At 40.2% G+C, this 22,092-nt stretch overlaps 1 protein-coding gene across 4 annotated transcripts in view; it reads right to left on the reverse strand.

The window, feature by feature from the left end:
- The window catches only part of EVC (EvC ciliary complex subunit 1), a 59,008-nt gene that overhangs the window by 8,069 nt on the left and 28,847 nt on the right, over positions 1-22,092 (reverse strand). For all 4 annotated transcript variants that reach the window (XR_008974578.1, XM_057426594.1, XM_057426593.1 and 1 more), the window contains 5 exons: positions 15,863-16,075; positions 9,362-9,471; positions 4,654-4,864; positions 1,781-1,987; positions 852-996 (listed from right to left, as the gene is read on the reverse strand). Coding sequence is in view for 3 of the 4 variants with exons in the window: in XM_057426594.1 (XP_057282577.1) it covers positions 852-996; positions 1,781-1,987; positions 4,654-4,864; positions 9,362-9,471; positions 15,863-16,075 (886 nt within the window). In the remaining variant the exon portion in view is untranslated. The remainder of the gene's footprint in view (positions 1-851; positions 997-1,780; positions 1,988-4,653; positions 4,865-9,361; positions 9,472-15,862; positions 16,076-22,092) is intronic.

Raw genomic sequence — 22,092 nt, forward strand, 5'->3', positions numbered from 1 at the left:
GCCTGTATTTATGTCAGATTGAGCAGTTGATGAATCTTTTCAGCAGTTTCACAACAGTCACGATTGACAGCTAAGAAACAATGAAGTATCTCATAGAGTGTTCCAGGATGGACGTGCTCAGCTTTTTGGTGTCTCCTCTAACACAATTCCTCAGTTTGAGAGACAACAACATTTCACTGAGCCAAAAAAAAGGAATAAATAGAAGAATCTGCTCCACAAAGCTGAGGGTGATCGCCTCAGAGGAAGCAGACTGTCTGACAATTATGTTTACGGTTTCTAACATGGAAGCAGGGATTGCAAACCAGATCTCCTCCCTTCTAGGGAATGGATCATAGGTGCCTGTCATATACCCTCTCTCTTCCCCCTATGAATATTAGATTGATTAATTTTACTTGCATATATTAACATGAAAGTTGAACAATGTTTACGGTTGACATTAGCTGTACAATCTGACACTTGTACAAGTGTGCTTTCTAAATTCTTCTGCCCTATGTTGAGGTTTAGACCACCAGAAAATCAACTGCTGGTAGTTGTGATGATGGTGGGATCTCTGACCTTGGCTTGCTGAGCCAGAGTTTGTAGTTAAACTATAACCTCCAATGCTTCCTCATTGTTCTCTGTGTGTCTGTATCAAACTTTGAGTAACAGGGTCCCAAATCTATGACTGTATTTCACGTAATTATAACTAAAACCAATTCTACCGCTACTCTTTCAAAGATGGAAATGGACCTACATATTCATTTTGCTTTGTTGCTTAAATAACAGATTTCTGTTCTTTCTGTAATGGTAAGAACATTAGTTTATCTGTTTAAAAAGCAGAATTATCTTACAGTTCTCAATATCATACATACCTTGTAAGGATTTCAATAGCTGAAGCTTTTTCTCTTCATAGCCTTCTGTGATTTTTCCTAATTCCTGATAGTAGCTTTGCACCAGTCTATCGATATTATTGCTGGTCCCATACACACTTTCTACAGCAGCTTCCACCAGTCTCTCCTGCATTACACAGTACAAGTCACAATTAATTTTCTAAGTCCAAAACTGAAGTGCTCTGGTATGTCTAAAACTGAAGACCCCATCTAATTTTGCATGTGCACATAAAATTGTGTATTTTGTGCTTTGAAAATGTGGCAGACTGAGATGCTGGAAAACAGCTATTTCTATTGATCCATTGAATATTTCAACATGAAAAAGTATAGTAAAATCCTTATAATGTGCCTCACCTCCACCTGGGAAGGGAACATTCTCTATCTGTTCAATCTTTATATCCGATTTTGCCTGTCAACCTGACTGCCAGCAAACTAAATCAGTACATGTGAAAGTACTACAACTTTCCATTATACAGAAAATCCAAATATTTACTTTGGAACAATTTTATTAACCTATGAAGCAAGGTTTTTTTTTTTTATTTGATTATTTATCTATGAATTAATATTAAGATGTTAATATACAAATACTATTGATTAAACATAGAACCTTCATCAGTAGATAACTATCTCCACTTCTTCCTCATTTTTGTCATTCTCTGTAAATCAAGAACTCTCTCAATTTTTCTTATGTTCCAGGGCTCTTTTGGCTGCTACAGCAAGTGACTAGAAAAAAAATGTACTTTTAAAGTGTTCGTAAATAATTTGCAAGGTTATCTTCAATTTTAACACAGATTATAATGGCCTCCTACTGATACTTTTAGGCATAGGGCAATGCGTAAAAGAAACTGCCTTCCATTTTAGTGAAGTAGCACTTGTTTTGTTTGGAAAACTGCTTTTGAACATTTCCTTACCTTGAAGTCCTGTCCATCATTGGAACTCTTTTTTCTAGCTTCCCGTCGGGCATGCTGCAGCAGTGTCTGCCCAATCACCTGCTCCATGTGCTGCTGAAGAAATTGAAGAGCTTCTTGGATTTCTGTGACCAGCTGCTGTTGAAATTCTAAATGGGTTTCCTGTGTTTCTTCCTCAAGCTTCTCCTCCTCTTCCAGAATGTGGGACTCCTGGTAATCAGACAAGAAGACAGCAGCTCTGTTTAAATATGTTGATAAGTTTAGTCACTTTCATTTTAAAAGAAAGTCCTACCTCAATCCAGAATGCTACTGTTTTAATACTTAGAATAATCTCATTTCCAGCAGAAGTTTATCTACGGTAATTTAAGATATTTGTCTTTGCAATGAAACTCTCCTGTACCGATACATACAATTACAGATGCATCCTGTCCCATTAGTGATTTCCAAGTGATGTATTCCCATCTTTGTAAACTGTACTGTTGAATTTCTACTGAAAACATGAACAATCTATGTCAGATACCCTGAGTCCAGTAAGGATGCCTCAATAAAGTGCACAGGAATAAGGCAAGTATACAATTATGCACCTGGAATACTTGTAGTTTGTGTGGTCTAGCTGAAAAAAGTTGGTCTACAGCCCTTATGTGCTTAATAGCACTTGGAAACCATATGTACTCTTGGCATCTACAGCATCCTGTGGTGATGAGTTCTACAGCTTAACTACGTATTTCTTAATTTTGAACCTGTCATCTAATAGCTTTGCTCAGTGCTTTCTTCTTTTATTAGTGACAAGAAATTAGAAAGAAGTGAAAAATTCTTCCCTATTCATATATTTTATGCCAGTTTTAAAACCTATGATATTCCACAAGACACCTCTTTTTTAGGCTGAAGAGTTCCAGTCTCTTGAGATCTTTGGACCATGCTCACCACCATTTATTACACTTCTTTTTAAATACATTTTCCCTCTGAACTCTCTTTAGCAGACAACAGTATATACTCCCCAGCTTGATCTGTTCTGTCTTCCTTACCTGTATTAATCTTCCATAGATTGCCTTCTATTGAATTGCTGATGTCCCTCTTATGTTAATATTCTCATTTAAGTACCTCTGATTCCCTCTTGGAAATAAGAAATGAAAGTAGAAAAAGAACCTGCTCTGCCCACTTTCATTTGAGGAAATAATGAGGTCCCTACTAATGCTGGGTTACTCTCACACGGCTTTATTTATAACTCAGATACATGTTTTTGCTGGGGTTTGTTTTTTAGACAGTTGGAATGCCATTGAACCATTTCTCTTCTAAAAGACCCAATGTCATGTTATTATGTCCAAGCTAGGATTCTTTAGTGCTGTTTCATGTTTTAAATGAAATCAATAGATTGACATGACACTGTCTACCAGACTAAAACTGGCGCAAGCTAAAATTAAGTTTAGTTCAGACAATATGGTTTATCTAAATTCTCATTGAGTGTTTGTACATTAACCTTTTGCTTAACTCCTTACACATTGCTTCTAGTTTTGGAGGCTGTTCATAAAAGGTTTTTTCTCTCTGACTTTTCACAATTCCATGCCTATCCCCTACTTCTTTGGCAGCAAGGATCTTCCAGGTGTACTTTTAGGCACTTCCTTGTGAAATGGGTTTTAGACAGGCTTGGAAAGAGGCTGTAATGGAGAGAGGCTAAAGGAACAGTAATACCTGGGGACATTTCATTTTTGTTAGGGAACACGGTGATTGCATCAATTAACATCCCTGTGGGTACTAAGTGAGAGGGAGTAGTGGAAAGCATTTAACAAGAGGAATGCAGTCATATGCATTTGTATTTTGTTATTTTCTATTCTATTTCTATGGAAGGTTAATGACGTTTTGAGATTTTCACACTTAACACCAACTACTTCAATGTAAGTACCAAATATGAAAATGGTAGCAGAGAGGATTTCCTTATTTCTTTGCCAAGTGGAGAACTAGGGTTTATATTACACAAATCAAAATTAGTCAGCACAAAATATTATCTCTCAGCTAATTACACAGTGTCAGCATGGAGCACGAAGCTGCAAGATGCTGGATGAGTTAAACTCCTACATACAGCAGCAGTGGTCTTGGACAGGGGCTATCATGGACACCTGTTAGGAAGGTCTTCTGAGGCTGAAATCTGAAATTTGGTGCTGTTTTAAGTAAATCTGCAATACAGTAAGTAAATAACTAATAACAATTAATGGATTAACCCTAAAAAACAGATCTGAAACAAGCAGATTTGAAAGCAATCTGTGGAATACCTGAGATTTTGAGACCTGTGAAGTCTCAAAATCCCTTGAACTTTCTCCCACCTCCTTGACCTACAGGAGCCAAATTATTTTGAAGGATGTCAGGGAATGGAGGCTGAGCAACTCATGGGCAGAGAAGATAAAAAAAAGGAATGAAAACTTATGACAGTATAGAAATATTTGCTAGGTCTGGTGGAGGGAAGAATTTCTTCTGATGCTCAAGGAAGAACTTGTCAATTGTGTATTAAGATCCCTAGCAGAGTAAGTATGAGCTTATCTTACCCTGAAGCAGTAACTTGGGTAGAAGTCCTTTATACACATTGGCATGTCTTCTTTCAATAATGTTTTCATATAAAATAAACAGCTAAGTAAGCTTACCAAGATAACACATACCACATAGCTAATCAATAGATAAAACTATCAGGGAATTTAAAACGTCTGCCCAAATTAAACCAGGCACACTCGCTTACCTCCTATGCCAGTAGTTGGTTCATTTTTGACAGAGAATATTTTCTTTTACATATATATATATAATTTTTATATATATATAAGTATATATATATGCCAGGCATCATTGCATAGAAGAACCTCAGATAAAAAACACCCAGACACTGTGCCTACCAGTGCCTTCTGTAACTGCCACTGGTCCTCATCTTGGCAGGGGGAGGATCCCTTCTGAAGGATATGTTGCTGTCTTAGTTCCTGAAGCAAGCTCTTCTTTCTGGACAGTCTCATACGGGCCAGGGATGCCATTCCAACTCTTCGGAGGGTTAGCCTTCTGAGTACTGAACGCAGCAGAAGTTGGTGTTTTTGCAGTATATAGTTAACAGACCTGTAAAAAGGACCATTAAAAATCAACCAGCTAAGCTGCTTGTGATTTGGCACACCTGTGTGGAGCAAAGCCACTGCTTAAATATCACAGGGATTACTATTCACCCTGAATAAGGTCTTCTCATACAAAGCATGCCTTGGAAAGCTGATCAGGTGTAAAGAATGGGTATTGCTGTGATAGACTTCTAGCTCTGTCACACTGAAGTTAAACTAAATAGAAAGAAAATAGATAAACAGTGATCTATAATTACATAATAAAAGTTTTTTTTAGTAAGATAATTGACATAAGATGAAAGGAGAATGTAAACAGAACTACAGGAAAGTTATGTCAAGAAAATGAGGATCAGCATATCTTGGATTAACAAGCAGGTACACTATGAGGATACATCTAAGAGGCTAATGTTAGCTGGCAGGGCAGACATGGCTGAAGTAAGTTTGTGGTGAATTCTAAACAGGAGAGCAAATTTTGAGGCTGGACCAGCTGACTGAAATCTCTGTGTCAACATCATTTGGGATGACATTGTACCTGATCTAACTTGCATGTATGTGTAAGTTATAAGGCATTGTGAGCTCTCTAGATATATGTTAGGAAACACAGAAGTCAAAGAATGTGAAAATGTAAGGTTTAACTGAAAAGTAGATCCAAAATAAAGGAATGCAATGGCAGTAACAACAATATTCCAAAGAGACAAGTCTTCAAATGATTTGATCTCTGATAATGTGAAGACCATGGTATATGAAGATATTTGATCTTAATCAGAGCAAGGGGGATAACACAGAATTGTGTTTTCTTGAGAAATACTTCTATCAAAGAGATGTTTTAGCTGTACAAAGATGAGACAAAACTAACAGTTTCCTTGCTGAATACAGATACCAAGAGAGGAGTTATTATCATACAAAGCAATGGTCAGTGATACTGTAGTAGCAGAAAGCAAAGGTAGAGCTGAATGGTGCTGGATTGAACATTCTATCTTTAAGAATATCCAATTTAAGGAGCATGACCAGCAGGTCGAAGGAGGTGATCCTGCCCCTCTACTCTGCTCTTGTGAAACCTCACTTGGAGTATTGTGTGCAGTTCTGGTGTCCTCAACATAAAAAGGACATGGAACTGTTGGAACAAGTCCAGAGAAGGGCCACGAGGATGATCAGGGGACTGGAGCACCTCCTGTATGAAGACAGGCTGAGGAAGTTGGGGCTGTTCAGCCTGGAGAAGAGAAGGCTGCATGGAGACCTCATAGCAGCCTTCCAGGATCTGAAGGGGGCCTATAGGGATGCTGGGGAGGGACTCTTCATTAGAGACTGTAGTGATAGGACGAGGGGTAATGGGTTAAAACTTAAACAGGGGAAGTTTAGATTGGATATAAGGAGGAAATTCTTTCCTGTTAGGGTGGTGAGGCACTGGAATGGGTTGCCCAGGGAGGCTGTGAATGCTCCATTCTTGGCAGTGTTCAAGGCCAGGTTGGACGAGGCCTTGGGTGACATGGTTTAGTGTGAGGTGTCCCTGCCCATGGCAGGGGGGTTGGAACTAGATGATCTTAAGGTCCTTTCCAACCCTAACGATTCTATGATTCTATGAATGTTGCAGAATGGCTCTAAGAGCAAGGCCATGGAGCCTTAGAGGCCTTGTGCGAGCAAGGCAAGGGGTAGGCCTCACAGGTAACCGGATACCGGATGTGAGAGGAGAATGTGAAGGAAGCTGTGTAGAACTGACCAATCCTGTTCTGACTAGTAGGCGTGGCTAAACACCACGTGGATATAAGTGAAGTGCGCCACAAATAAAGTAGAAGTTTGCTTATCACCCATATTGGGTTGGCCTGTCTGCTTCTCCTCGCCGATTACATATGAACTCCAATGTGAAATACAGAGTGCAAAGAGAGGTTGGCTCAAGATGAGAAATCACTCACACAGGAGGAGATACAGAGAAAGCACACCACTTCACTTTAGAAATCACAAAAGACTATTTTTTCTACTTAGCAGAAGTTGTATTTGTATCTGTATCTATTTGTTTTTCATACTCAGACAAAAAACTACAGTAACTGCCTCTCTGCCTGAAGATGCTCACAATCCTCAAAACTGCTTCCCACAATGTAATGTACAGAAGTATTTTTTTCTTCTGCAAGTAACAGAGGAGCCAATAAGGAGAGGTGCCATGCTTGACCTCGTGCTCACCAACAGGGAAGGGCTTGTTGGAAATGTGATGCTCCAGGACAGCCTTGGATGCAGCGATCACAAGATGGTCAAATTTGAGATCCTCAGGACAGTGAGAAGAGCGTGCAGCAAGCTCACTGCCCTGGACTTCAAAAGAGCAGACTTTGGCCTCTTCAGGAACCTGCTTAGGAAGGTTCCATGGGATACAGCCCTAGAGGGCAGGGGGGCCCAAAAATCTTGGTTGATATTCAAGGATCACCTGCTACAAGCCCAGGAGTGTTGCATCCCAACCAGAAGGAAGTGCAGCAGGAGGGCCAGGAGACCTCCTTGGATGGATAAGGAGCTCCTGAGGAAAATTCAAATGAAAAAAGAGGCTTATAAAAAGTGGAAGCAAGGGCAGGCAGCCTGGGAAGAGATGTTGTCCGGGAAGCTAGGGACCAGGTTAGGAAAGCTAAGGCCCAGTTAGAATTAAACTTGGCTAGGGATGTTAAGGATAACAGGAAGGGATTCTACAGGTACATAGCAAATAAAAAATAGACTAGGGACAACGTGGGCCCCCTCAGGAAGCTCTCAGGAGAACTGGCTACACAGGACTTGGAGAAGGCTGAGGTTCTGAATGACTTCTTTGCTTCAGTCTTCACTGGCAAAGGTTCTGACCAAACCACCCAAGTCTTGGAAGGCAGATGCAGGGACTGTGAGAATGAAGACCTTGTGCCCACTGTAGGAGAGGAACTGGTTCAAGACCACCTTAAAAATCTGAATGTGCACAAGTCCATGGGTCCTGATGAGATCCATCCACGGATGAAGTTGCTAAGCCACTGGCCATCATATTTGAGAAATCATGGCAGTCAGGTGAAGTTCCCGATGACTGGAAAAAGGGAAATATAACCCCCATTTTCAAGAAGGGGAAAATGGATGACCTGGGAATTACAGACCAGTCAGTCTCACCTCTGTGCCTGGCAAAATCTTGGAGCAGATTCTCCTGGAAGGCATGCTAAGGCACATGAAAATCAACAAGGTGCTTGGTGACAGCCAGCATGGCTTCACTAACAGGAAATCCTGCCTGACCAATCTGGTGGCCTTCTATGATGGGGCTACAGAACTGATGGACAGGGGTAGAGCAGTTGATGTTATCTACCTGGATTTGTGCAAAGCATTCAACACTGTCCCACATGACATCCTTGTCTCTAAATTGGAGAGACATCGATTTGATGGATGGACCACTAGGTGGATAAAGAACTGGCTGGATGGCTGCACGCAAAGAGTTGTGGTCAATGGCTCAATGTCCGGCTGGAGACCAGTAATGAGTGGTGTCCATCAGGGATCGGTGTTGGGACCGGTCTTGTTTAACATCTTTGTCGCTGACATGGACAGTGGGATTGAGTGCGCCCTCAGCAAGTTTGCCGATGACACCAAGCTGTGTGGTTTGGTTGATACCCTGGAGGGAAGGAATGCCATCCAGAGGGACTTTGACACACTTGTGAGGTGGGCTGATGCCAACCTCATGTAGTTTAACCATGCAAAGTGCAAGGTCCTACACCTGGGTTGGAGCAATCCCAGGCACAGCTACAGGCTGGGCAGAGAAGAGATTCAGAGCAGCCCTGTGGAGAAGGACTTGGGGGTGTTGGTTGATGAGAAAATGAACATGGGATGGCTTCAGTGTGCACTTGCAGCCCAGAAAGCCAATGGTATCCTGGCTTCATCAAAAGGAGTGTGACCAGCAGGTTGAAGGAGGTGATCCTGCGCCTCTACTCTGCTCTTGTGAGGCCTCACCTGGAGTATTGTGTATAGTTCTGGTGTCCTCAACATAAAAAGGACATGGAACTGTTGGAACAAGTCCAGAGAAGGGCCACAAGGATGATCAGGGGACTGGAGCACCTCCCGTATGAAGACAGGCTGAGGAAGTTGGGGCTGTTCAGCCTGGAGAAGAGAAGGCTGTGTGGAGACCTCAGCAGCCTTCCAGTATCTGAAGGGGGCCTATAGGGATGCTGGAGAGGGACTCTTCATTAGGGACTGTAGTGACAGGACAAGGGGTAACAGGTTCAAACCTAAACAGGGGAAGTTTAGATTGGATATAAGGAGGAAATTCTTTCCTGTTAGGATGGTGAGGCACTGGAATAGGTTGCCCAGGGAGGCTGTGAATGCTCCATCCTTGGCAGTGCTCAAGACCAGGCTGGACGAGGCCATGGGTGATATGGTTTAGTGAGAGGTGTCCCTGCCCATGGTAGGGGGTTTGGAACTAGATGATCTTAAGGTCTTTTCCAACCCTAACTATTGTATGATTAAGTTTTTATCTGTGCACGCAGTAGTGGAGTTTTACCCCATTGCTTACTGATAAAACCATGCTTACTCATCACTGAGGCATCCTAGTCTGCTTGTGACACCTTGAATAATCTTCTCTTGTTTCTCAGACAGATGCTTTTGCATCACAGCAGACAGAGCATATTCCTTCATCCAGAGCTAAAAGCAGGGGAAAAAAGTAAAACTGTAAGACACTCTGGCTTTAGTCACATTAAGTGACAGGGGTTTATTTCATGTTATTTTGCTAAAAACAACCACCCCCCTCTTTCAAGAAACAAACTCATGCTGAATGAAAATATTTCTACTAAGAAATACTGTTTTCTCACTGATCACAGTCTTAAACACAGCTCACTAAAAGAAAGGGGGGCTTTGCACTGGTTTGGATTAACCTTGGGCTGTGTCTCCTACAGATTTTACAGTTGCAACAACAGAGGAACAAGAGAAAAAGAACAATAGGGTAAAAATATTGCATCAACTCATCCTTATCAGCAGGTTGCAGTGCTTTTTTTTTTCCCTAGTAGAGAATTTAGTTTTTATTTTCACTGAACAAAATAAAGGTATCATCTGCTATCACACTTTTGTGTATAGTACATGGTGCTAATAGTCAGAGATGGACACTGCGTTATTAGGTTTATGGACTGCAAGTTTACAGCTCCTTCAGGATGATATTTAGATCAAGGAATTTAATCTTTAAATATTTTGATGGATTTGCTATTAGACTGTAAATTTTTGGAGATATGGACTTATGATTTTGTTTAGTGCTAGAATTTAAGGAATAATAAGCCATAAAATGAAATTGTTCTTAAGGAACAAACTCTATTACTGTTAGATGAAGTGGCAGCTGGATAAATGCAGGTTGCCTGTAGATGTATGCAAACCCCTAAATTAAATATAACACTCAGACCCCCTGACAGCTTCAATTTATGTTCTAGCCTCATTCAGAACACAAAGGAATAAATTTTATATTTTTGCAGACAGCAACGTCTCACTAATCATTATGTGTAACAAAGAATTCAATGTGTAATTGCACAATTATTAGTGTTAAAAATTAGGAGTGGTACTGGGCCTTCCTACTGGATTTGATAGTCTTTTCTTTGGGAAGCAGTGACTGTGCAGGAAGGAGTCTTTATCCGTGAGCACGGAATGAACTCCCGTGGGAACTGCAGAACATGAGAAACCACATCACCTTTGGCTTTAAAACATACTTCTTTCTTGGATAGCACCTTCTCTGTAGTATACACAGCAACACATCTAATTGACCCCTCTCTATGAAGAAAACCTTACCAGCACACATGCTCCTCAGCAGGATGCCTGAGAAGGATGGGTATGCAGTCAACACCAGGTGACAGATGGGAAGAGTGCTTCCGAGCACGAGAAGCACAGCCCAAAATCTGTACAGTGGCAGGGAGCCCATCAGGCTGCTCTTGGAAAGAGCCGCAAGATGTACCAGTGTAGCCAGACCTCAACTGATGTGAGAGTGGGCAATCATTAAAATCACAGACCACAGCCGAGCATGGTGCCTTCTCTGACTGCATGCTTCAAGTGTCAAATTAAGGCCTATCAGGTCTCCAGGTATCATAATAACAAGATGGCTAATACTTGCTTGAAGTAATACTAACTGTATCAGTATTTACCTTTAGCAACTCTGTGGATATAGCTTCCTAGTGTTTCATGCCTCACTGCATATGCATTGCAGATCTGCCACATTGTGTATTTTGATGTCTCTTCCAGTAGTTAAAAGAAGGGCTGAAAATGACCTTTTACTTTTTAGAAGTATCTTCATTTTCAATGAGACTGGCTGTGGCTCAAACGTGGCTTCCCATAATTTTTTGAGGCCTGGTTATTCACTGAGAAGTTGCTCTTGAAGGGCCTGTCTGCACACTGACTGTCAAACAGCATGAGGATATAGATCACCAAGACACAGAAAACAGGAGATGATTTTTCAATTAGAATGGTGAATGTCATTGCCGCCAAGAACCCAAAATTTAGCATCTCTGCTGCTCTCAGTATATCCTATTCACAAAGGCACTCAGAGTGATAACAAAGACAGGGACTGTAGTCGTTGTTTACTCCTTTTTTTATGAAAAAATACCCTAGTTCTCTGGTGGTAACCGTAGTTTGTTTTAAAGGAAAAGAATGAGTCACCTTTTCCACTGAGCACATCTAGGGTAAGCTGTATGCAGAATTTATAAAAGGCCTCTTCACCTCCCTGAGACCAATGGAAAGCTGAGAAAACAGCAGAAAATCCTTCCAGCACACAGCTATTACAGTAGAAGTACATCAGCTGTGTAAGTGATAAGAGAACAAAGAGGAAAGGAGGTGGGTTATTACACATTTAAGATGGAATGATAAATAAGGAAGATTGAGATTTGGACCAAATACCAAACCAGTGTTTTGTCTCAACAAGGCCATTAGGAAAATGATCAAGTAAGGAAGGATCATCTGGAAATAAACAGAATATTATTTGCTTTATTCAGCAGCTCACTTGGGTGGGCTGGGAGGACTGGGTATTTTCCACCTCTGAAATACTAGAACTCCCTTATATACAGGCACAAAAGCAACAGTAAAAACCTAGGAATCTTAATTTAAGGCTGCCGGTGTACGGCTGAAAACCAGCAAAACAGAGACCACTACTTCATCAAGCCAGGTGGAAAGGTCAGACTTTGTGCTGTACTATCTCTCAATGCTGGGTCAAGACACCAGATGCTTCTCCAAGCTTTCCAGTTTTTGGGAATGTCCTTTCTTTGCTCAAAGACAGGTTGTATGCAATGGAGAAAATCACACTGTTGCACAGACTCAGTGTCTGGAACAGAGCTCAGGCTTTCTGTTTCCTGCACTGAACCAGTAATACCAGTAACACCAGTAACAAATGCATGGTAAATGGGGAAGTAAAGCTTCAAGGAATATCTTGCTTCTTGAAGAGTCATTCTAATCACGATGAAAAAATTAATATAAACCAAAGAGAAAGTGATAAAATGCACACCATGTCAAAACTGGTAATCAGGTGCTAGTAACATTTCTGGATGTCAAGCAGTGACGTGGAAATGGACAGAAGTGCCCTCACCCTTTTTTTACTCTCTAAGCTTCTCAGTGCTTTGCTTCCTGACAAGTCCATTACAAGACTTTCTGGAGCACTGCTAACATGAACTATTACTCTCTATCAATAAAGGTGAGAAATATGCCTTTTATAGGTAATGAAACCCATAAGTATTTTGAGTTAGACCTCAGATGCAACAGCAGACTAAACGCAAGGAAGATCATTCTTTTTTCTGCAGCTCTACTTGACATTTTTAACACAGATTATTCAGGAAATCGAAGGAAAGCAATTTCTGCCTAACAGCCTGTAGATGGGGTGTGATACATGCCGTATGCCAAGCAAATACCTCACCCTCTTGCAGCAGTCTACTCCCAGTAACCACTGCCCAGGCAGAAGAGATGTCTAAAGAAATCATGAGGTAAGGACTATGTGGAAAAATGCTCAAAACTTATTTTCATTAGTCTTTTATTCCCATTTGCCTCACTTGCATCCTTGAGAGTGTAAGGCAAATTCAAATATGAAACTATTTTTTTCTTTTCAGCTGTGAAACAGATTCTGTTCCCCCAAAGGACATCATATTCCAGGTATATATAAATGCTAGGAAAAAATACCTAAAAAAAAGCCACTTTGAAAAGCACACATAAATACTCTGGTGAAAAGCTTTCTGGTGTTAAGACTCCCAAGTCTGTAAAGAAGGTGACTATGTAATTCTTCGTATAGTACATATATTAAGAGGGAAATGAAAGACCTATCTCCTGCTGGAAAATGCCTGATAAATTAAAAGGGCTGTCAATTTAAATGCTGATTTATGGATCAGCACATTCAGCACTGTACCATCTATGGGATCTCCTAAATGTCACAAGTGTCTGATGTCTCTTAAGGTGGAAATCAAATGTTATTTCTGTGTCAGCTTATTGTTTAAATGTACATGCTGCTGTGTTTATACTATGAAAAGGCCAAGAAACGCATTTTGCTTTTGAACGTATTATATTTCAGACTCTCATACAGGAAAATCTGCCAGCCAAACTTTGGCGGAATAGCTTTCTCCTTCCATGCTCTCTCTGAAGACGTAGCAGGCTTTTCTTCCAGTTTAGTTCAAACCACTTCCAAGAAGCCACAGGCGTCAAGTTAAAAAAGCTACTTAATCACCCACAAAGAGTATCATCCTGAGGAATTACACATTTTCCCACTAAGAGAAACACTTGTCTCTTCTAGGAATTTATCGCACAGAATCACATGTCCTTAGGACAGCTCTGTCTGCTGCTCAGGAAATTATTATATTGAATAAGGCCCAACTGCAGGGCTGGTGACCCAGAGACCAGTGTGATTGCTCTGTCATTGCTAAGTGAATGCCTCTATAGCTCAGTAATTACTGTTAACAGTGCCAGCAAACCCTTTAAGTTTTTTTTTCAGGATATGTGCTGTATATTATGAATGCTACAGAACACTGGAAGTGATGGAAAGTCAACCTACTAATTTAAATAACATATGCTTGGGCATGACTGGAACATCTGAATTCACACTACAATGAATCCATCATACAGCGCTGCCCAAAGAGCAACAGAGCACTGGAGATGAACCAATCCTTTTAATCCCTTGAAATAAAAAAAAAAAAAAAACAGGGTAGTATGGTTTCTTGACTCAGTGCTGTGCCCAATGAGAGTAAAAGAGGAATGCATCAACAGCATGTTTGGAACAAAACTTCTAACTTGAGATATCCCCTTCTGTGGACAGAGTCCTAGCCATTAAACTGCATCCTCTCTGGCCCTGAACAACAGCTGAGGCTCAATGGGACAGTGGAAGGACCAGAGCAGAGGTGCCCTAATATGCACTCTGACTTCTAAGACCAACTGTAAATTGCACACCAGAACCCCCTCCTTCTTTGACTGTGGTTTTTAGTGACAGCAGATACCACCATGGTGCTTTGGGCTCCATGTGCTATGACACATAGTTCATGTAACAGACCTGGCTGCTAAGGTCATTCACATACAAGGACAGGCAATTTGTGAATCCTGGGTGAACGTGAAAACAAAATGCAACCTAGAGGTTTAAGCTCACCAAGTCAGGTATTGAATCTAATACTTGATAAAAAGGGGCAAAAAAAGAAGTTGAGGTCAGATATTGCTTCCTTAATTACTGATGGTATTCAAACACTAAATGCTATCCAGCACCCCTAGAAAACACAAATGCCTGCCCTTAACTGAAAGCATGTGAGCAAATTCAGTGGCATCAGCAGTTGATCCTAAGCACTTTTTAGTTTAGTTTGCTAGATATCCCTGTGACACAGAAACAGAAGAGGCAAGCAGAATTGCTTTGTAAAATATTTGAGATAACAGGTGAATTACAATAAAGCAAACATAAAATATTCAGGGATGTGCATGTTGCCTGACTCCAGATTAAGAAAAATAGGGAAGAAAAAAAAAAAAGGGAAATAGCTAGGAATTTCCAATGAGTAATTTTGCTTTTGTATTCCCACGGGTTTTCTAAAACCCCCAGCAACCAAACCACTCTACCAGCCCACAGTTTCCTGAAAATACTTTACATCAGTCTGTAATATTTAGGGACACAATCAGTACCTTATTAACCATGTACTGGATTATCCAGGCACTGTGAAGAATGACAGTAGGTAAAAGCATGACTTTGCCTGTGTTAAAGAACTCTGCCAACCTTTTATTTAAGAAGCTCCATTCACTCCATACATTGCATCACACACTTAACATTTAGGAGGGTTACACCTTTGTGTAGAGAAGGTCTTTCTTTGATTAAGCTGTTTTAGTCTTCAAAGTAGTATTAATAGAGACCTAGCACTGCATGAATAAATTGAAGGTATATTTGAGTTCCAGCTTAATGCTGAAGATACCTGCCTCCACATTTATCATACAATAGAATTCGCTGTTGTTGAATGTACTATTGTAACAGACTAGACTAGACTTGACTAGAATATCTCAAAATAGCATTTGCTTTTGTTGCTTTTCTCCTTCAGTGTCAATGAACGCTGGGCACAAACAGAGCAGGAAAGCAAGATATGTGTTTCTTCACCTTCTCAGAGTAAAGAATAAGTTTTATATAAAGTATGTATGACATGTTTCCAATTAGTGCAGTATTAATACATGAAAATTACTAAGAAATACTTATTATTGTACAGCCTCCTTTCCTCTAAACTGTGCTTATTATGTACCCTCTCCAAATAGACCAGATGAAGTTTTGAGCTGTTTCTGGAGATGATGAAGAGTTGAGAACATCATACAGAATCCTTGACAAAAAATGTTTATGTCCTGACAAAACCATCAAACACTGTGGACAGATGTTCAGTAATTACTCTCTGACTCCTCTATGCAAGTCCACATACAGCATATATGTTCACTCCATACTGCACATTAAACTGCCCATCCCAAGTCTGGACCTGAGCTGTGTATTTATACAAAATATGTTTTACCACAGATAAATATCTTCGTATTTTTTTCTGTACCCAGTTTTTAGCCCTGGGGTCCCAGAATATAGTACAGGTCTTACTTGTTTTTCTTGCAGTAGCTGTTCCTGGAAAAGTTTCCAGCGTCTCTGGTAGTAGGTCTCCCATTTTTCCAGCTGAGGGACCAAATTCTCCTGCCATTCCTCTTTCAGAAGCTCACACTCTCTTACGGAGAGGCCAGTCACAAGAGGCAGTGTCTGAAGAAACAGCTCCGTCACCATCTCCACTAAAGCATGGGAAGCTTTAGAGTACAGCTCCTAACAGAGGGACAAAAAAGGGCAGAGAGAAGTGACAAAGTGAACCCCCTGGCCCTTTGGGGCTGTTCCACTGCATGTCTTGAAGAAGGGAACCATGTCCTAGTGAAGACAGTGGGGCAGTGACTGACCCTTAGAGCTAAAATCCAAAGTTTGAGTTAAAAAGACCAGGTTTGGTAGATGGAACAACTTTTGGTTCAAGGAACACAATGTCATTTAAAATGCAATAGGGACATGAGCACATGAGACCTTGAATCTTAACTGCTGCTCACATGCAGCTGCACTGCAAGGAATATTTTACTGGCTATGGCAATGTGTTATAAAGACACTTATTTTGAAAGTTGCTGTGGAAACAACCCAGTGTAGTACAACACATTTTCAAAGGTGCAGACATGAAATGAATGAAGGCAAGAAAGAAGGAAGAGTAAAAAGGGACAGTATGGCTTTCAGTTACGCAAAACTGACATTATTAATGCTAATAGTTGGCGCTCCAAAATATGACACTCTTCAATGCTTGAAGGACAGAATTATTCAAATTTCTTCTGCTGTACAAGAGGTTCAAGCTAAGAAAAAACCAAACATCCTCTGGTGGTTTTATTAAAACTGGTCTCATATGAGCAGTTTTCAATCGTGGGTGATTTAGTCAGTTGTCATCCAAGCTAAGAAGTCTGTTCAGAACATATAATTTCACTGTCAAATACACAGTGATGATATGAGTTGTGTTTGCAAACTTACTACAACTTGATATAATCCCTGAGGAGAAGGAGTGAGGGCAGGCAGCTTTCCCCAGCAGAAGAAAGAAAACAAAAACACGTTGGAAAGGTCACATGGACACTGCAGTACAACAACAGTAGGAAGAGCTATTTTTGTACGAGCGCCACATGATCTTATCAGTCCAAAAAGCTTTGTTGCCTACTTGGTTTTCTTTTCATTGTATATCAGTGTTAGCCCTCCTGAAAATGCTTGTATTTCTTTTTTTTTCCTTAAAATACAGCATTCCTGTTGCAAGAACAAGTCAACGCTTCTAGCTGTTGACTTCTTTTAAACGCAGGTTTAATTCCAATCTCACTAGTGATCAAAATCTAGAACCTCTCAGAGAGATATTTATCTGAATGTCAAAAAACATCTGTCTGCAGCTCATAGACATGAAAAGTTGTAGTGGACTTGTTTTCTGGGGAGATACACTGGCAAAATATGCTATTGTGTAAGAGCCCATTCCAACTGCTAGATGTTGTATCATAAAAAAGAAAGACCAAGCTGCTCTTCCCCCCCCCCCCCCAATAAAATAAAGAAACCCCAAACAACAAAAGAAGAGGTTTAGTTGTGCAGTCAAGAACTCAGAAATAATGACCAGATCTTAGGCTGTATGTGAAAACTAGTTTTGTGCCTCCATAATGATAAATGACACTTTCCACAGAACCTTTATCTATTTTGTGTTTAGATTTATCTATACCCATTGAATAGACAGATTTAAAAAAAAAAAATCTTTATTTTGTATTTCTTATTTATTGTAAAATATCCAAACTGTGCACTGAATATGAAATTATTATTTTCCTCCCAGGATCCCTCTAGGATGCTAATCACCGTATTAATTAGCCGTTTCACAAACAATAGCTTAGCTTAATTGCTTCCTGCAGCAACCTCTTCTTATGGATAAAATCAAGGCACGCTACTATCAAAAGTGTTCACTACACCTTCAAGATTGGGTGTCTTGATTTTCTCCACTCTCTTCCCTGTTTAAAGCACACAGGATTTTCAGAATCTGGCTCCCACTGGCTTTGTTTAATCTCAAAGTGTTCTGAATACTTGTAAACTACGCTACAGGTTTCTGAAACTGGGTACTAAGTATGAGAATTAGACAAAGACCCAACAATTGGATACCTCATTTCTGGGAACACTTCTCCAATTTCTAGCAATTGCTGGCAATCTGGACATGACAGTATCATTGGGGTAATGTTTTCTACACAGTTCCATCCTATGCTGAAGGATGGATCTCCCTTAATCCTTTATTATTACAGATACCAGTTACTGTTGCAACAAGAGGCAGGGTTTTTACTATCTTTATTTACAATTATATATATATATTTATATATATACAATTTGTGTAGTTGTGGGTCTGGCTTAGCTTACCAATACTCATGCAAACCCACTAATGCACTAAGTGTTTGAATTCTCCCTTCTGCTGCTCTTTAAAAATTCACACCTCCAGATTCTGGGATTTAACACAACATCAGGATCCTTGCTACAAGAAAGACATTGAGGTGCCGGAGTGGGTCCAGAAAAGGGCAAAGAAGCTGGTGAAAAGTCTGGAGGAACAGTCTGATGAGGAACAGCTGAGGGAACTGGGGTTGTTTAGTGGAAAAGAGAAGGCTCAGGGGAGACCTTATTGCTTTCTACAACTACCTGAAAGGAGGATAGAGCCAGGAGGTGGCTGGTCTCTTCTCCCAGGTAACAAGTGATGGGGTCTCACACTGCATCAGGCTAGGTTTAGATTGGATATCTGGAAAAATTTCTTCACTGAGAGGATGATCAGGCATTGGAACAGGCAGCCCAGGGCAGTGGTGGAGTCACCATTCCTGGAAGTGTTCAAAAACTGTGTAGATGAGGCCCTCAGTGATAGCTTTAGTGCTGGTCTTGGTGGTCCTGAGGTAATGGTTGGACTTGATGATGTTAAAGGTCTTTTCGAACTTAGCTGAGTCTATGATTCTATGATCAAAGATCCTATTTTCTAATCTCTGTATCCTATACAACACTTAAAGAACAATCACTGTATCTCTGTAAACCATCTCTTCTCTGAGCTTTACTAGCCTTTCAGAACAAGGTAATTCTCCTGCATTTACTGGGTGTTCAGGGATATAAAAATTTCTCTTGGGTCTGAAATAGTTCAGAAGCAGTCTAAAGGAGTCTGTGGCATTTCTATTGCAATCTTAAAAGATCTCAGGCAGGGTGTTAAGGAACTCTACACTTACACGGAGTTCCACTTATGGCAGCTAAATCACTTTGCAACATATTTTGCTGCAGAACTGATAGCATTTCCACGGCACGCTGACAGCTTGGTATTATTTACCAGTAAGTCTTTTGCACAGAACACAGAAACCGTATTTTCTTACTTGCCTTTATGCCATTTTATCTAAAGACCAAGTGAATAGCTCTGCTTGCACTCCCTCCAGCTTCAAATTATACTGCGTGCCCACCTTTGGCACTATCAGAGTGGAAAAATTTACCCAGGAAAAACGTAAATAGGTCTTGTTCTCACAAAATTACTCACCTACGTTGCCTCATTAATGTGATGGCCAAGTTATCTTTAGACCAAAGCTGCTTAACTATTTCTTAGCAAAATACTTCATGTCCCTCTGCTGAAACTGGTATATGAAAGGACAAAAAAGTGGGATTAAGATTTGAAGGGCAGTTTTTCACATCAGCAGTCCCATTAAAAATGAAAATGGGTGAATATATGGAGCGGAAGCAGGACTAAGCAATGTGCTCTCTACATCTTATGAATGTTGCAAACTGGAAGGGAAAGCAACAGGAATCCTGGTCAGGTGTTTTAAGTCCCGGGAATGGTGATTTTAAACACTCTCCCTTTACGTTCTGTTAGAAAGCCTTCTCTGTGCAGGACAAATCCTGCACTTACTGGTCTCATCTATGGTCCAGCATCACAAAATAAACCACTGTCAGTGATGATTATCAAAACACTAACTTCTCAAGTGTTCAAGGAACTACTGGCTGCTGGCTTCTTTAATGTGAACACATAATCATATGGACATTAGACCTCAGGTAGCTCTTGCACCACAGACTCTAACACGACACCATGCTCGACCCAGAGGATCACAGGTCCGGTATGATGGCCACACTGTTTAACCCAGCACTTGAAAAAAAAACAGAGTGGAATGGGCTTTTACAATTTGGTAGGGGAAGTGGTAAATCTACATTTAGGAAAGATTACAGATGTGACCGAATTCTACCAAAGCAACGCAAGCTAACAACATAGCTCAAAACTACTTCTAGTCTCAGGAACATACTTGATCTGAAACAGCAATAAAGTCTGTCTGTGAACAGGGATGGTGCACTACACATTATAAAGCTTATTTTCCACAGGCAAAGAAGAAAACCATTAAGAAACCCTGCTGCTTCCAGGATGTTATTTTTGGACTAGAACCCTTACAAAACATTTCTTACAAGCTTCCTGATACACCACCTCTTGGTTTTAGAACTTTTATTTAACAAAATTTATTCAAATTGATGCCATTAATAGAATAGCTGATTGCAGTGTTGCATGAACCTGCTTGTAGTACCTGGCAGTCAATCTCAAAGCTTTTCAAAAAATCTCCAGAGGAATTCATCAAGCATAAAGAAATACGACGGGGTATACGCAGAAATAAAATGGGCTTAGATTAAAATGCTGAGTGCATCTGAATTTCAAACAAGGCAATAGATACATAATTTTGTCAAAAAACAGGGGAAATACACAGCTTATCTGATTTCACTACAAAACCAAAGAACAAGATTAATGTTCTCCCTCAAACCCAAATGATTAAAATGTTCTTACACGCAGATGAGATTACAGTGAATAGTAAAATCGTGATAGCTATTTGTTAACTTGTCATACATTAGTATTTCATTAAAATATTTAAGATTTCTGCTTAAAGCTACAGAACACTCTTGCCTGTACCTCCAGAAGCTCAGCGGGCTAGGACACTTGTTTAGGAAGTAAGAGATTCATCTCCCAACCCATACTGTATCTTATTATGAACAGAGATTCAATACTCGGATCATACATCCCATAAATACTCCAAATATTCTTGGATGCCACTGGTCACTGGAAGATACTTCACATTATAAACTCACATGAAATAAAGCTGATTGCATGTACTTCTTCCTAACTTCCATGTGAAGAATTATGGAATGCTAACTGGAAATGAAAACAGGAGACTACTTTTAAGAATCCTAGCACCAATAAGATACAATGACATCGAAGTAATCCATAGGACAAACTAATTATAGAATCATAGAATAGTTAAGAGTTGAAAAGGACCTTTAGATCATCTAGTCTCACCCCCCTGTCATGGGCAGGGACACCTCACACTAAAACATGTCACTCAAGGCTCCAACCTGTCCTTGAACACTGCCAGGGATGGAGCATTCACAAATTTCTCGGGCAACCCATTCCAGTGCCTCACCACCCTCACAGTTGAAGAACTTATTCCTTATATCTAACCTAAACTTCCCCTGTTTAAGTTTTAACCCATTACCCCTTGTCCTATCACTATACAGTGCCTAATGAAGAGTCCCTCCCCAGCATCCTTATAGGCCCCCAATACTGGAAAAAAAAAACAAAGAAAGTTGTATTTCCATGCATTTAAAATAGAGGTTCATTGGAATTTGAGTCCTGATTTATTCAGAAAGCAGTTTCAAACTTCTCTTTCTGTACTTCCTTCTTAGAAACTTGCCTTTGTAGAAAAGGTTACGTCCTTTACTAGGTCTAACTACTAAATTGTGAATCCATACACAGGTAAAATACATTTTCTTATCAGTAAGGAAAGAAGCAAACTTCAGAATGAAGACCATCCATATCAGGAATCTTGTATCAGCTTTGACTGAAATACCAGATCAGACTTAACTGGTGGCCAAAACTAGGACCAGACCCAGTTTGTATGGAAGGAGGTCACAAACTTGATCACTCAGGTCTCTTGATACAGATTTCCACCTGAGGCAAGCTGCGGGGGATTTACCTGTAAAAGAAGCTAGCACTCGGTACCCAAAAATACAGTCCACTCTACTTAAAAGTATCCCTAACCATATCTCATTTTAATGAAATAACATAAGGAAAGTAATGAAAGAGTAAGTCTCTGAGAATCTGTACTTTTTCTTTTGACAGATGTTAATTTTCCCCTTTTCTTAATAAAGGAAAAAATCAAATACTTTGCTTCAACCTTGCATTTAAGTTTACCCATTCATAAAATGTTTATTGCTTTACGTGTTGACAATAATCATTATTTAATAGCTTTTAGTCTAAATTC

The sequence above is a fragment of the Pezoporus wallicus genome, unplaced genomic scaffold (assembly GCF_028554395.1).
Source record: "Pezoporus wallicus isolate ANWC-B61680 ecotype Strahan unplaced genomic scaffold, APGP_CSIRO_Pwel_v1 scaffold_13239, whole genome shotgun sequence".
Taxonomy (NCBI): domain Eukaryota; kingdom Metazoa; phylum Chordata; class Aves; order Psittaciformes; family Psittacidae; genus Pezoporus; species Pezoporus wallicus.